This window comes from Mus musculus, chromosome X (genome assembly GCF_000001635.26).
Source record: "Mus musculus strain C57BL/6J chromosome X, GRCm38.p6 C57BL/6J".
Classification (NCBI taxonomy): domain Eukaryota; kingdom Metazoa; phylum Chordata; class Mammalia; order Rodentia; family Muridae; genus Mus; species Mus musculus.
This window is the reverse complement of record NC_000086.7, coordinates 48,171,180-48,187,033: the sequence shown is the minus strand read 5'-3', so window position 1 is coordinate 48,187,033 and position 15,854 is coordinate 48,171,180. Positions and strand designations below refer to the sequence as shown.

General features: G+C 43.1%; 1 protein-coding gene across 2 annotated transcripts in view; it reads left to right on the top strand.

The window, feature by feature from the left end:
• Positions 1-15,067, top strand: part of Zdhhc9 (zinc finger, DHHC domain containing 9) — a 36,736-nt gene extending 21,669 nt beyond the window's left edge. The window contains exons 5-10 of one of the 2 annotated variants that reach the window (XM_006541454.4): positions 3,876-4,013; positions 4,887-4,935; positions 5,685-5,787; positions 8,422-8,525; positions 8,898-8,994; positions 13,393-15,067. In XM_006541454.4, the coding sequence (XP_006541517.1) occupies positions 3,876-4,013; positions 4,887-4,935; positions 5,685-5,787; positions 8,422-8,525; positions 8,898-8,994; positions 13,393-13,509 (608 nt within the window). In that variant the 3' untranslated portion in view covers positions 13,510-15,067. The remainder of the gene's footprint in view (positions 1-3,875; positions 4,014-4,886; positions 4,936-5,684; positions 5,788-8,421; positions 8,526-8,897; positions 8,995-13,392) is intronic. The other variant, NM_172465.4, reaches the window with a different exon arrangement.
• The last annotated feature ends 787 nt before the right edge of the window (positions 15,068-15,854 follow it).

Genomic DNA, 15,854 nt, shown 5'->3' with positions numbered 1-15,854 from the left:
CCATTCCTTTGGGTAATATACCCAGTGGTATAGCTGAATATTGCAGTAGTTTTATTTTTAGTTTTCTGAGGAATCTCTACACTGATTTCTGGCTGTTACATATAGAAGAGGCTTATTTAATTTTTTGAGTGTGTATGTGTGTAGATGTGTGTGTGTATCTGTGTGTGTGTGTGATATGTGTAGTGTGCTTATGTTCCACAGACTGTACATGCAATCAGAGAACAGTTTACATATGTGATTTTTCTCCTTCAACCTATAAGTCTGTTTCATGGATTCAGCTCTGGTCACCTGGTTTGTACAGTAAATGCTTTTATCCTCTGAACCGTCTTGGTTTTTTGTTTTTGTTTGTTTGTTTGTTTTTCGAGACAGGGTTTCTCTGTGTAGTCCTGGCTGTCCTGGAACTCACTCTGTAGACTAGGCTGGCCCCGAACTCAGAAATCCGCCTGCCTCTGCCTCCCAAGTGCTGGGATTAAAGGCGTGCACCACCACCCTGGCCCTCTGAACCGTCTTAATGATCCCTCCCCACATTATTATTTTTTTTGAGACAGGGTCTCTCATTAAACTTGGACCTCGTAGATTCTGCAAGACTCACTTTCCAAGAATTCTCCCATCTCTGCTTCTAGGATTGCAAGCATGTGCCCCCATGCCTAATGATTTGTTTTTGAGATTTGTTTATTGTATTTTACATGTATGAGGTTTTTCCTGAAGGTATGTGCATCATATGCATGGTTGGTGCTCACAGAAGTCAGAAGAAGGCATTGGGTCCACTTAGAACTGGAGTTAAAGGTGGTTGTGCGCCACCATATGGATAATAGGAACTGAACCAGGTCCTCTGTAAGAACAAATGCTATTAATCACAGAGCCTTCTCTCCAGCCTGTGTCTAGTGTGTCACGTCAGTGCCAGAGATCCAAGACTAGGTTCCCATGCTTGCATGGCAAGCACTTTACAGACTAAGTCACCCTCCCGGGCTGATAAGAGGTTTTCTTTTTTAAGATTTTATTTTATTTTATTGTGTATTTGCCTACATGCATGTGTGCATGCTTGTATATGCAGCATGAGCATGCCTTGTGCTTGCAAAGTTGAGATCTCCTAGAACTGATGGTTATGAGCCACCGTGTGGGTGCTAAACATTGAACCCCGGTCCTCTGTAAGAGCAAGTGCTCTTAGTCACTGACCTACCAAACTGTAGCTCCTGCTTAGAATTTATCTTATTTTGTCTGTTTTTGTTAGTTAGATCTGGTTTTGTCTTGACAGTCTCGCTGTATAGCTCTGTCTGGCCTGGACTTCACTGTGTAGACCAGGCTGTCCTAAACTCACAGAGATTCACATGTCTGGGATGAAAGGTGACGATGCCCTGCTTTGCTTTTGCTTCTTAAAATTATATCCCGAGCTCTTATTCTACATCTCTGTGATTACTTTAACAGCTATTATCTATTATAAAGCTATATTCTAGTTTATTTAGTCAGTCTCCTGTCATTAGATGCTATTCTCTATTATTATAATACTGAAATAAAAATGATTGAGCTCCGTCAGGTGTGGTTTTATATATACTTGTAATACTAGCCCTTGGGAGGTTAAAGTAGGAAAGGTGTGTGTCCAGGGCCACAACAGAGGATACATATTCCACAGTTCTGGAGACTGGAAAATCCAAGATCTAGGTGACAACAGGGTTTCTGGGAAGGCTTCTTTCTGTGGCTTGCAGATGGCTTCTTCCTTGCTGGGCTCTCGGTGTTTGGGGTTTCGTTTTTGTGTGCTCACATATTTTTAATGTCTCACCCTCTTCTTAAATCCTAGTGAATTAAGGCCCCACCCTATGACTAATTACTGAGACAGTCTAAAAAAAAAAAAAAGGAAAGGAAAGGAAAACTTCCTTAATAAATTTCTGGTAGCCTTTGGTACCTTTCTTGAGGAAGTATCTTTTTTATTGATTTAGAAAGATTTGTCATAAAATCAGGCATATATGTGTATACATATGGTTGTTTTTTTTCTCTTTAATTGTTTTCTTTTATCGTGTAGAGAGTGAGAGAGAGAATGCGTTGTTTGTGTGTTTGTTTGATGTGGGTGGGGCTTGTGTGCTAAGCCTTGTGTGTAGAGGTCAAAGGACAACTTTGTGGATTGATTCATTCCTGCCTTGATGTGAGCTTTGGGGAGCTAACTCAGGTTGTGTGCCTTGCAAAATCAGTGCCTTTGGCCACTGAGCCATCGCACTGGCTCTCTAGAATTTTTAATGGATAAAAAGTCATTTTGTTTGTTTGTCTGTTTTATGAGACAGGGTTTCTCTATTTAGTCCTGCCTGTCCTAGACTTTGCTATGTAGACCAGACTGGCCTTAAACTTGCAGAACTGCTCCTGCCTCTGCCTCGTGAGTAAAACCTGGCTTTCTCCGTCCGGTTTCATCGCATTACTATATCTGTTCTTTGTCATTATTGGGAGATTGAAATTTGTTTTTATGTACAACAATTAATTCATCTGGAATTTATTTTGGCAAATAGTATGAAGGGAAAAATGTAACCTTATTTTCTACCAATTAGCCTATTGTTGCATAATTACTCATGAAATCATACTTCTGTTTTATAATAGTGTTTATTAGATGGCAAATTCTTGTATATTCTAGAGATTGTTTCTGTGTTCTTTCTGTTTCACTGAGCTATGCCATGCAGCTTTAAGAATAGTGTATTGTAGATTTATGTATTTAATAAATACAGGTCAAACAACTCACAGTACTGACTTTTCACATTTATTTTCTGAATTTAGTAGGTCCATCTACTAAGGTTTTTTTGTTTGTGTGTGTGTGTGTGTGTGTGTGTTTTTAAAGCTGGGAAAAGCAATGCCCCTGCCCTTAACTGACAGACTAACCCAGATCACTGGATTCTTTAAAGTCTTTGTCTCTTGATCAGTCAAGTGAGAGGATATTTTTTTAACTGGCATTCAGTATAGTTATGAAGATCTGTTTAGTCAGGACTAAATGACATAGATGATAGAATAGCTATATATGTGTATCCATATTGGAATGGCTTACATGGCTGTCTCCTGATGAAAAGGCCAAGAACCCAGTGAATAGCAGCTCAGTCCCTGAGACTGGATGTGCCAGCTGTCTCGGTTTGGTGCTAGAATCCTGCAGGGTTCCTAGAGAACCTCTGCTCTTCAGTCTACCTACTTAGTTTATGCTTCCCTGTCCTTTTATGTGGACAGCCATCAGAAGATGTGACCCAGATTTAGGGTGAGTCTTCCTGGCTCAAATAATCTGATTAAGAAAATCCCCATGGCCTTGAGTTTTCTTGATTCCCGAGATTATCAAATTGATATGATTAGCCATCCCAAGATTGAAGGAGTTAGTGGTGAGAACATTTTAATAAAGAATGTCATCTCTCAGCCGGGCGTGGTGGCGCACGCCTTTGATCCCAGCACTCGGGAGGCAGAGGCAGGCGGATTTCTGAGTTCGAGGCCAGCCTGGTCTACAAAGTGAGTTCCAGGACAGCCAGGGCTACACAGAGAAACCCTGTCTCAAAAAACAACAACAACAACAACAACAACAACAAAAGAATGTCAACTGTACTTTGTTCCTCTCTTTCTCTCTCCCTCCCACCCTCCCTCTCTCCCTCCCTCCCATCCTCTCTCTCTCCTTTCCTCCCACCTTCCCTTTCTTCCTTCCTTTCTTTCAGATAAGTCTCAATATGAAGTTCTGGCTGGCCCCGAACACACTATATAGACCAGGCTGGCCTCAACCTCAGAGATCTGCCTGCCTCTATCTCCCAGGTGCTAGGATTAAAGGTGTGCCCAGCTCCTTGAGTTTTTTGGGTTAGTTGCTGTGCGTACTGTAGGTAGGCTTGCTCCTGTTCCAGGGGGTTTAGCATTGAGCTCTCTTTCTCTCACAGAGCGCTTCGACCATCACTGCCCCTGGGTGGGAAACTGTGTTGGAAAGAGGAACTACCGCTACTTCTACCTCTTCATCCTCTCTCTCTCCCTCCTCACAATTTATGTCTTCGCCTTTAACATCGTCTATGTGGCCCTCAGTGAGTATACACAGCAGAGACTGTGCTGACAATGGGTGGGAGTTGGGGGAGGGTGGGTAGAGCAGCTTAAGGGAGGTTGGATTTATGGTGGTGCAGTTGCTCAAGTACTATTGTCTGCTCTTGAGCTAAACTACAAGTCTCAGCTCACATTGGTAGATATTTACTGATTATTATGACCCCTCTGGCCATCTGCTGCTAAAAATGGGCCCATAATTTCTGAGCCACATCCAGGGTACCTGGTGGTTCAGAAGTGCTCAAAAAGGTTGGGCATGTATTTGTCTCTATACACCCTCTCATTCTGTCTTGTAAGATATACCTTTGTGTTGGATAGTAGAAGGGCCTCTACCTGCGAGTGGATTGTGGTATAGTCAAGAGATGGAACACCCCCCCCCCCAACATGCTTGCATGTGCACACACAAAGCAGCTAAGGACAGGTAGAGTGTGGAGCTAAGCAAGTGGTCTCGAAAAGGGGGGAGCTCGAAGCTGGATATCACACAAGGGAGGGGCATAGATGAGAAGGTCTTTCTAGACTACTTCTGATTTCTTTCATCTGTTACTGTCCCACCTACATGTCTATATTTGGGGACTGGGAAGAGGAAAGGGTACCTAGTGCTTGGTTTCTCCCAGCTCTGGTCCAGTTCCTAAGCATGGGAATATGAACTCAGTCACCAGCTTGCAGGTCAAGGGGAAACAATTTACCCTTGCCCCAGTGGGACCTTCTCTCTTGCCAGGGTATATAGCACAGGACAGGGAGATGAAGAAGTGGGGAGTTGATAGGGATAAATATATATATATATATATATATATATATATATATATATATATTACTAAAGTCACTAATTTTTCTTTCTGCTTCTCTTCCCAATTTCACAGAATCCTTGAAAATTGGCTTCCTGGAGACACTGAAAGAAACGCCTGGAACATATCCTCCCCTGGCAGTTCGTCCGTGTGAAGCCGTCTGAAATTGCTTGCCAGCATGTTTTCTCCCTGCAGTTCTCCCACTATCTAGTTTTCCAGACGTCAGTGAATGCCAAAGCCTAAAATTACCAAGTGTAGTCCTAGCGTTAGCAACTAGAATGGAAACTTGTCAGGACTCTAAGGGAGGCTTACCCCTCACCTCTCTCTTGGCCCCTCCTGTCCTTGAAGGGTCCTTCCAGGCTCAGCCTTGACTTCTCTAGATGGCTGCCCTCTCTGCCAACGCACACTTGTGCTATGTGCTGGAAGTCCTGCCCTCCTGTTTCAGTGAAGGCTTATTTTGTGCAGTGGCTACGTTTCTGAAGAGGGGATTTAGAAGGGATTTGGATAAACCACATCTTGTTTCCATCCCACTGATGTTTTTCATTTATAATGTTTATTCTTGGTGGGATTTCCATTAACAGTGGTGGGTAACATTGTTTGGCTTTGGCATCTTCCGAAATGTCCTCTTAAAGAGCCAATGACAAACAGGCAAATGATACACACTACAGATGCTAGAGATTTATTCATAGTGAATAAACAGAAATGCATTATCTTTCATGAGGGATCTATCTCATGAAGTTTAGAATTCATGTATAGTTATATGCACATAATTTGGCTTTCTGTGGTATGTGTTGCGAGAGATAAAGAGGGTATGACTGCTCTCACAAGCCCCTGCCTAGCCCAAGGTCTCCGACATTCCTTAACCTAACTCACTGTTCTGGAAGTACTCATTTGCTTCTTCACTCTCTGGTCTGTTGTGGGGCTGACTGGATTTCACACATTCCTTGTGGCTCTCAATCAGACCACCAATGAAGACGTGAGTCAACCTTATCTCCCTGCTCTGTGTCCTCCTCTCCACACCCATTCCCTTGTTACCTGCTAGGAAAGCAAATGTGCCTCCAGGGCCTGGAGGGATGAGACAAATGGGGAAAAAAAACCTGCATTGGGACATTGTTTTATTTATTTTATTTATTTTTTAATTAGGTATTTTCCTCATTTACATTTCCCAATGCTATCCCAAAAGTCCCCCATACCCTCCCCCCTACTCCTCTACCTACCCACTCCCCCTTTTTGGCCCTGGCGTTCCCCTGTACTGGGGCATATAAAGTTTGCAAGTCCAAAGGGCCTCTCTTTCCAGTGATGGCCGACTAGGCCATCTTTTGATACATATGCAGCTAGAGACAAGAGCTCCGGGGTACTGGTTAGTTCATAATGTTGATCCACCTATAGGGTTGCAGTTCCCTTTAGCTCCTTGGTTACTTTCTCTAGCTCCTCCATTGGGGGCCCTGTGATCCATCCAATAGCTGACTGTGATCCTCCACTTCTGTGATTGCTAGGCCCCGGCATAGTCTCACAAGAGACAGCTACATCTCGGTCCTTTCAGCAAAATCTTGCTAGTGTATGCAATGGTGTCAGCGTTTGGAGGCTGATTATGGGATGGATCCCTGGATATGGCAGTCTCTAGATGGTCCATCCTTTTGTCTCAGCTCCAGACTTTGTCTGTGTAACTCCTTCCATGGGTGTTTTGTTCCCAATTCTAAGAAGGGGCAAAGTGTCCACACTTTGGTCTTCGTTCTTCTTGAGGGACATTGTTAACTAAAAGGCAGACAGCTTTGTTCGGAGCTCTAGAACATTAGGAAGAGGTCGAAAAGTTGGCTAGACACGTCTTTTAACTAGTTATGGGTACTTAAAGACTAGTCAAAGTCCCAGTGTGAGGGAACACTCCTATAATCGCAGTGCTTGCTAGAAAGACTGAGACGGGAAGATGTCAAGTGGAAGGCTATTCGGGGCTGCATAGTGACAAAGAAGCTAGCTTGAGTGACATAGCTAAACCTTGTCTTAAAACAGGCAAACAACGAAAAGGCTAGTTGGTTCTTCTAAGTTTGGAATGGAGAAGGATAGTTTCACCAAATGAATATTTACTTTTAAGGAATTATCAACTCATATTCATTATGGATAATGAGAAAATATAGTGAAGAAATAAATAAATCCCTGTAACTTTACCTTCTACCTATCACTTTTTTTTTGTTTTTGTTTTTTTGGGCTTTTTGTTTTTTTGTTTGTTTGTTTGTTTTTTGTTTTTCGAGACAGAGTTTCTCTGTGTAGCCCTGGCTGTCCTGGAACTCACTTTGTAGACCAGGCTGGCCTTGAACTCAGAAATCTGCCTGCCTCTGCCTCCCAAGTGCTGGGATTAAAGGTGTGCGCCACCACTGCCCGGCAACCTATCACTTTTGTTAATGGCAGGATTTATAGTCTTCTATACTTGAGTAGATTTGATCTTATGTATGTACATATACACTATAGTTTAAATTTAAGTTTTTAAAGATTTATTTATTTATTCATACATACATACACTGTAGCTGTCTTCAGACACACCAGAAGCTCTCCAGACCTAAATTTAATGTTTATTTAACTTTTTTTGTACAGTATATTTTGGTCATATTTTTCTCCTTTCTCAACTCATCCCAGATCTTTCCCACCTCCATACCCACTTGACTTCATGTTCTTTTTCTCTTAAAAGAAAGAAAGAAAGAAACAACAAAATTCTAGACAAACTAAAAGAGAGAGAGAACTCCAATATGACAAAAACAAAACAAATCAAAGTCAAACAAAACAAAAGTACACCCCTGTACCCTGCAAGACAAAACATAGAGTCTGTTTGTGTAGTCCAACTCGGCCTGCATGGGTGGGACCTGCCCTGGAGTGTGGTGGTTATATCCAGTGACACTCCCCAGCAGGTATCCATGGCAAATAGCTTCTTGGTTAGTGCTAGAATTGAGTTCTACCCCTTCTCTGTGCTGGGATTCTGTGCAGGTTGTGTGTATGCTCTCACAGTCTCTGTGAGTTCATATGTACACTGTATTTTAAAATATAAATAGACTATGTACATTTGTCTATTTTAAAAACTCTTATAAATGTTTTTCATGGTCAACTATTTCTTTCCTTTGCAAACTAAATGTATTCATTTGTGCACCTGTGCATGCACAGGTGCACTGTGGACAGCAGAGTACAGATTGATTCTCTTCCTTCTACCATGTGGGTCTTGATGACTCGGCCCGTCAGGCTTGGTGGCAAGAGTGTTTCTTTATCCACTGAATTCTCTCCCTGGTCCCTATTTTTTTTCATTAATTTTGTTAAAAAATATACATCATAAGGCATCCATACCATCTTAGCCATTTACAATTTTTTAAAAATTTATTTTTGTGGGATTTTGAGACTACTCTATGGACTAGGTTGGCCTAGCACCCAGAATCCCTTCCTTGGTCTCCCAAGTTCTAGGCTTCCAGGGTGTGTGACCTCTTTAACTGTTTTAAAGGAACAGGTCAGTGACAGGTAGTGCATTCAGTTTATTGTGTAATTGTTGCCTCTCGCCCTTCTTCATTAGCCCACACTGCCTGTATTTCTTCGACGTATTTCTTTTTCAGTGTAAGCCCTGGCTTTTATCTTGCAGATCAAAGGATCATGGACAGGGAAGAATCGTGTGCAGAATCCGTACAGCCACGGCAACATTGTGAAGAACTGCTGTGAAGTGCTTTGTGGCCCCTTGCCCCCCAGGTACTCAAGCAACAAAACCACCCTGGACTCTTAAGCTGCACTATTCAAACCTCTCCCCATGCCTGCCCTGCTGCATTCTTCTGCATGGAACTTTCTGATATCAAATAGGTCTTCCTGGGAGTTGTCACAGGGCACCACATCTCCATGAGCCTGAGCCGTAAAACCATGGGCTGGCTGTTTCGTTTGTTCCCTGGTTAATGTGACATCCTCCAGTGTGTGGAAGAGTAAATGGAAGACAGATGTGTGCTGGGGTCAGGACAGATTGCTGAAGGCATGTTGGTGCTTTCTGATGTACAGACCAAGGTTTAGTGGGGACTGAGCTGATAGAAGAGTGACTGTCAAGTCCTTGATTCATTCTTCTGTTTCTTTCAGTGTCCTGGATCGAAGGGGTATTTTGCCACTGGAGGAAAGTGGAAGTCGACCTCCAAGTACTCAAGAGACCAGCAGTAGCCTGTTGCCACAGAGCCCAGTAAGTGTCACGGATTTATGCTGTGTAGGTGATAGGGACCGTATAGGCTCACTCGACAGCTTCCAAATATAACTGTGATCTCTCCAGCTTCCCCGTCTCTGATTGTGCCTTGATGCTGCCTTCAGATCAGTGTATTCTTGACACAGATTAAGATTTACGCATTTCTTAGATACATATTGATCAGTTATTTGGTGCCAACTCCTTTCATAGGTGCTAGGGATCCATCAGTGAGCAAGTGGAATGATGTCCTGCCCGGAGAGCATTGCCTGTCTGCTGAAGATGAGGGATAATAATGCAGAGCATTGCTGTGTGCCTGGACAGTAGCTTGATTACAGAAACAGAAAATGGTATAGAGGCCAAACTACGGACAGAGAGAGGAACGTGTTAGATCTAGGTCGTGATTTGCTTACGTTGGTAGACTATACACGTGTTGTAAGCATCCTCCCAGGCACCTTGGTCAACATATATTTCATAAAATATGTTCCTAAAATATGCTCCTTCTAAGATCTTTATTGAGATACAATGAACATACCATACGATGTCTATTTAAAATATACAATTCCTTATTATATGCTTGTATGATCAATATTAAATAAAAAATTCCTCTGCATTAAGAAACCTTCTCTATCCCTCCAAGAAACCATATATATCCTTAGCAGTATGGTCTGGGGATGAAACCCAGGGCCTCACACATACCAATGAGCTTCCCAGGCCTAGGCGTAATACTTTTAATGCCAATCTGTGTTATATGTGGCAGTACTTCACTCCTTTATATGGCACACTCATATCCTATCACAGGGATACACATATTGTATCTGTCCACTCACTGTTGCCACATTTTGTGTTTTTATTTCTAAAATTTTATTTGTCATTACTAAGGTGTGTGTTTATGTGGTATGTGTGTGAGCATAGCACATGTGTGGAGGTCCGGTGACAACTTTTAAAGGGTCAGTTCTCTTGTCTCGAGGTGAGTTACAGAGATCAAACCTAAGTTATCATGTTTGCTTCGCCAGTGACTTTCCCACGTTTTTGGATATTATAAGTAATGCTACTGTGAGCATCTCTGTGCAAGTTTTTTTTGCATGGACATAGGCTTTCATTTTTCTTGGCTGTATTCCAAAGAGTGAAAGTGCTGAGAGAGTTGGTAACTATTATAGAAATTAAACATTAACATCTTTTGGGATGCTGCTGAGATGCTTTCTAAAGTTGTTGGACCATTTTTCATTCCCACTAGCAGTCTCTGAAAGATTATCAGACCATTTCTATTTTAGCTTCTGTAGATGTGAAGTGTTATCTCATTGCGGCTTTGATTTGCATTTCCCTGATGACTAATGATGCATATATCTTTCCATATGAATATTAGTCATTTGTATATCTTCACAAGGGAAATATTTATTCAAATCTTTTGTTCTCTCTCTCTCTGAATGTGTGTGTGTGTGGTAGGTAGGTGGGGGGGTCAGAGAATAACTTTTAGTGTTCCTTAAGTGCCTTCCAGCTTCCTTGTTTTGTTAGTTTGTCTGTTTGTTTGGCTTGTGTGCTTGTTTGTTTGTTTGTTTGTTTGTTTAGCGATCCTCTCTGACTGGTCTGGAGCTCACCAAATAGAGTATGCTGGCTGTGTATCAAACCCCAGTGATCCTGCCTTGTCAGCCTCCCCAGTGCTGGGGTTAGAGAAGCATGCCACCACTCTTGGCTCGCCCCAACCCTGGGTTCTAAGAATTAAACTCAGGTCCTCATATTTAACCCAGCAAGCACTTTACCCACGGAGTCATCTCTGTAGCCCATATGTGCGGTCTTAATGTATATCAATTGCTCTTTTATTGCTTCTGTTTTGGTGCCGTGTCTAAGAAACTGTTACCTAATCCAAGGTTGTGAAAATGTATTCCTCTGTTTCTTCTAAGAGTTTGGTAATTTCAGCTTTTACATTTATATTTTTGATCTGTTTTGGGTTGATTCTATCTATGCATGCTAAGAAGTAAAGAACATGCATTTATTTAGTTATTTTTGTCTGTGGATATCTGCTTATTTTTCTATCATTTATTGAAAAATCTGTGCTATTATCTTGACATTCTTGTTGAAAATCAATTAACTTAAATGTATGTTTATTTCTGGACTTTCAGTTACAGTATGTTGATTTATATGTCTGTTCTTATGCCTGTAGTACACTGTGTCTGTTGCTTTAGCACGGAACAAGTTTGAAAACAGGAAGTACTATTTCTTCAGCTTTACTCTTCGTTTTCATGTTTGTTTTTGGCTATTCTTGGTTCCTTGAAATTCTAAATGGACGTCAGGATTATCGTAAAGCTTTGTAGTTTCTGTGAAGCAGCCAACTGGAATTTTGACAGAGATTACACTGACTATAGATGAATTTGAGGACTGTTGTTGCCACCGCATGCTTTCTGAGCCATTAACATGGCAATCTTTTGCTAAAGGTGGAGCTCAGTGCTATGGTACTTGCAACACATCCACATGCTCATGCACACCTACACACCCACATGCACACCTACACACCCACATGCACACCTACACACCCACATGCACACCCACACACCCACGTGTACACCTACACACCCACATGCACACCTACACACCCACGTGTACACCTACACACCCACATGTACACCTACACACCCACATGTACACCTACACACCCACACACCCACATGCACACCTACAGACCCACATGCACACCTACACACCCACATGTACACCTACACACCCACATGCACACCCACACACCCACATGCACACCTACACACCCACGTGTACACCTACACACCCACATGTACACCTACACACCCACGTGCACACCTACACACCCACATGTACACCTATACACCCATGTGCACGCCTACACACCCACATGTACACCTACACACCCACGTGCACACCTACACACCCACATGCACACCTACACACCCACATGCACACCCACACACCCACATGCACACCCACACACCCACATGCACACCCACACACCCACATGTACACCTACACACCCATGTGCACGCCTACACACCCACATGTACACCTACACACCCACATGCACACCCACACACCCACATGTACACCTACACACCCATGTGCACGCCTACACACCCACATGTACACCTACACACCCATGTGCACACCTACACACCCACATGCACACCTACACTCACAGGAGGGAGACAGACAGATGGGGGGTGTGGTGGGGAGAAAGAACATATCTGTTCCCCCGACTGTCCTTCCTGCTTCTGTGTCATGATATAATGGGACACTTGCTCTCTGCCAGGTAGGAAGGGAACCCTTACCAAAAAGCTTGGGCTGCCTTTGTTTGTTTGTTTGTTTTTATCTTTGCTTTCTTTGATGCTGTAGCTTTAAATGTATCTTCTGTTGCGTAACTATTTTGTTCTTTCTGACATTTATGTAAATGAAGTTGATTTCCTAATTTCATTATTTTTTGCATCACTCATTAGGGCGTAGAGAAACATAATTAATCTTTGTAAAGCAGTCATATTCTGAAACCTAGCCAGACATGTTTTCATTCTAATAGATTGTTAAATTTGGACTTTATTTCAAAATAGAATCTTATTTTATGTGCATAATTTTTGTAAGGTTATTGTCCTCTTTCCCCCTAAGTGTTCTCTTTGCTTTTGAAGGGACAGCAAGTGTGTTTATGTGTTATTGTTGTCATCTTCAGTATCATTTTTCTGATGAGACTGGTCCCAAATAAGAACAGTATAGGTTAGTGCTTCTCGGTTGCATATCGGAGAAGATGTATTTTAGAATTACTTAGCAGGGGCCTGGAGAGATGACTCAGTGGTTAAGGACACTGGCTACTCTTCCAGAGGGCCTGGGTTCAATTCCCACCACATACATACATGATAGGTCACAAGTGTCTGTAACTCCAGTTCCAGGGGAATCAGTCTAACACCTTCACACAGACATACATACTGGCAGAATACCAATGCAATAAAATGAAAATAAACATTGAAAAAATCACTTAGGAGACATTTTAAACCATATGCATCATTTGGTTTGGACTAATCAATTCTCTGTTAGGACAGAAACAGGATTGAAAACCATTGGGTCAGACCTTGTTAAGTAAGCACAGTATAAAATTCTGTTGTGGTGGGTGTGCTTGCATATAATTATTTATGGTTTATGTTATTATCATTATTTATAATAGTAGAAACATCTGTCCATAACAGTTAAGAATAGGCCTCAAATAAGCTGCAGGTGCATTCTGGTTCAGATGGTGAGAACCTGGTCTAGAGTCCAAGTTTGGTGACCTTGGCTGAATATCTTTAATGTCACTGTGGTTGAAAGTTTTCAAGGAAGAATTCAATGCCTTTGAATATCTGCATTTAGACTTCAAGAGAGAGCTCTGTGTTGACTCTGGTATCTTTTACTTCTCAGGCCTCCACAGAGCATATGAACTCTAATGAGATGGCAGAGGACACCAGCATTCCTGAAGAGATGCCACCTCCAGAACCCCCAGAGCCACCACAGGAGGCATCCGAAGCTGAGAAGTAGCCTCTCTATGGAAGAGACTTTTGTTTGTGTTTCATTAGGGCTATGAGAGATTTCAGGGGAGACAACCACCTGAGACAGAGAACAAATGAGCTGTCCCTTATTACTATTTTTCTTTGGTCTTTAGTCACCCAATTACCGGCATCTTCTTGCTGCAAACTTTTTTTTTTTAATGTTTGAACTTAAGACAGTGGCAGAAGATGCCAGTCACATCTGGCAACTGGACAAATGGGTCTCTTGGGACATGGCACTGGTTGGTTTCCCATTGTCTCAGCCACAAGGTATCCTTGGACTCCCCTCCTCTTCCCTCCAGATCCTAGCTCCCCTGCTGGGGGTCATTGGTCTCTTTCTGGGGCTAAAGAGTCTCAAGACTGACTCCAGTCCTTTCCAGCTGCTGCATGTCCCGAGTCCAGAGGCAGTCACAGAGACCTCTGGCCAGGGAATTCTAACTGGGCTCTTGACTCCTTCAGAACTAAGGATTGGAGAGGGACGCTGGAGGATTCTCCTGGCTCCAAAGTGCCAGCATTGCCAGCCAATCCTTTTAGGAATAGGGCAGGTACCTTCCACTTGTATTTATTTCTGTAGCTTCTCTTTTCTCCCCCCCCATCTACTCTCTAACATCCAAATCCCACTCTTTCCCCCATTAGATGCTATACGTAAGTAGTCATGGTAGAGATAATACATTTCTCCTACGTTCTCCAGAAACTTCAATGCCTGTGCTATTCTCAATAAGCATTGATGAGATGCCAACAACACAGCCCCTCACACTCTCTGTCTCATCTCCCCTCTTTGCTCATGAGTCCACTTTCATTTTCTCCTTTTGACTCCTGCTTCAGCCGGGAGCAGGACTAGCAGTAATAAAAGTCTGCACTTTGCTGGTTTCTTTTCCTCAGGGGAAGCCTGAGTGCTCACTTAAACACTACCCCTCAGACTTCTTGTGTAAGGCCTACAGAGGCCGTGAATGCACAAATGGGGAAGCCAAGGCACAGAGAGGCTCTCCTCTCCTCTCCTCTCCTCTCCTCTCCTCTCCTCTCCTCTCCTCTCCTCTCCTCTCCTCTCCTCTCCTCTCCTCTCCTCTCCTCTCCTCTCCTCTCTTCTCCCCACCTCTCCCCTCCCCTCCCTCATCATCCCCTCAAAACAAAAGAGAGAGAAAAAAAAGACTAATCAGTACTTCCATTAAGCCTTGGCTGAGTGAGGGAAAGCCCAGCACTGCTGCCCCACCCTCCGGGTATCCCGCTCCAAGGCCTCAGCCCACCTCTGGCAACGGTAACCACACCAGGGGCTTCATCTAAGCCCCTGCTCTTCCAGCACTTCCACCGGCAGAGTCCCAGAGCCACTTGATCCTGGGGGTGGACTGCAGCCCCCCAGGCAGCTCTGCTCGGGACCTGCACTATTTCAGGGAAGAAGAACTATGTATTATATGTGGCTATATTTCCTAGAGCACCTGTGTTTTTCTCTTTCTAAGCCAGGGTCTTGTCTGGATGACTTACGGGGACAGGGAGGGGTGCAAACCACGACTTTTAATCTATTTGAAGGCGATTAAACTGTGTCTAATGCAAGATGCCTGCCTCCTCCTTCCTCTTCCATTTCAAGAACCACCATGGGGTTGTGAATGTGTTTGTGTGTTGGGTCAGGGGGTGGGCGGGTGGGGTAGGAGGGTTGCTTGTTACTTCCCATACTTCCATTTTCCAGGGTACCCTTGGGTTCAAGAGATTCATACCTCTCAAATTCAACCTCTCCAATGATCTATTTAAATCTGGGCAGAAATTTATCTTATTCTAGACTATGAACACAGGACTTCCAAGCAATATACAGTGTGAAGAAGACTGGGAGAGTAGAGGGTTTCCAACTACTTAGGAGACCATGTTCTTCATTGTTTTAAGTAGATGGACAGTGTTATCTGCTAGTGGGTCTTGGCTTTCAAAGCAGGCTCCCCAGGGCCTCCCCTTGGAAATATTTCATTAGTGATCTTTAACAAGTGATAGCATGCATTTCTTTTCAAATGGTCTATCCTCAAGACTCCTGGTTCACTCTGGTTACTTGTAATTAGTGAAATTTGGCTGCTCCCAGGTTTCTCTGTGTCTTTTTGTTTTGGGTTATTGCAGAATTTGCATTGAATATTCCCGGGGGGTGAGGAGAGTCATTGGGAGAGAGATTGATTCAGATTCGCTCCTTTCTGCTGCTTCTCTCTCTCTCTCTCTCTCTCTCTCTCTTTCTCTCTCTCTCTCTCAGTTTGGTTCTTACAGTTCAATTTCAGTTAGTTCAAAATTAGGGCAATCATAGAGAGTGTGGAAGTTACTCGTGTGTGTGTGTGTGTGTGTGTGTGTGTGTGTGTGTTTGCTTTTTTC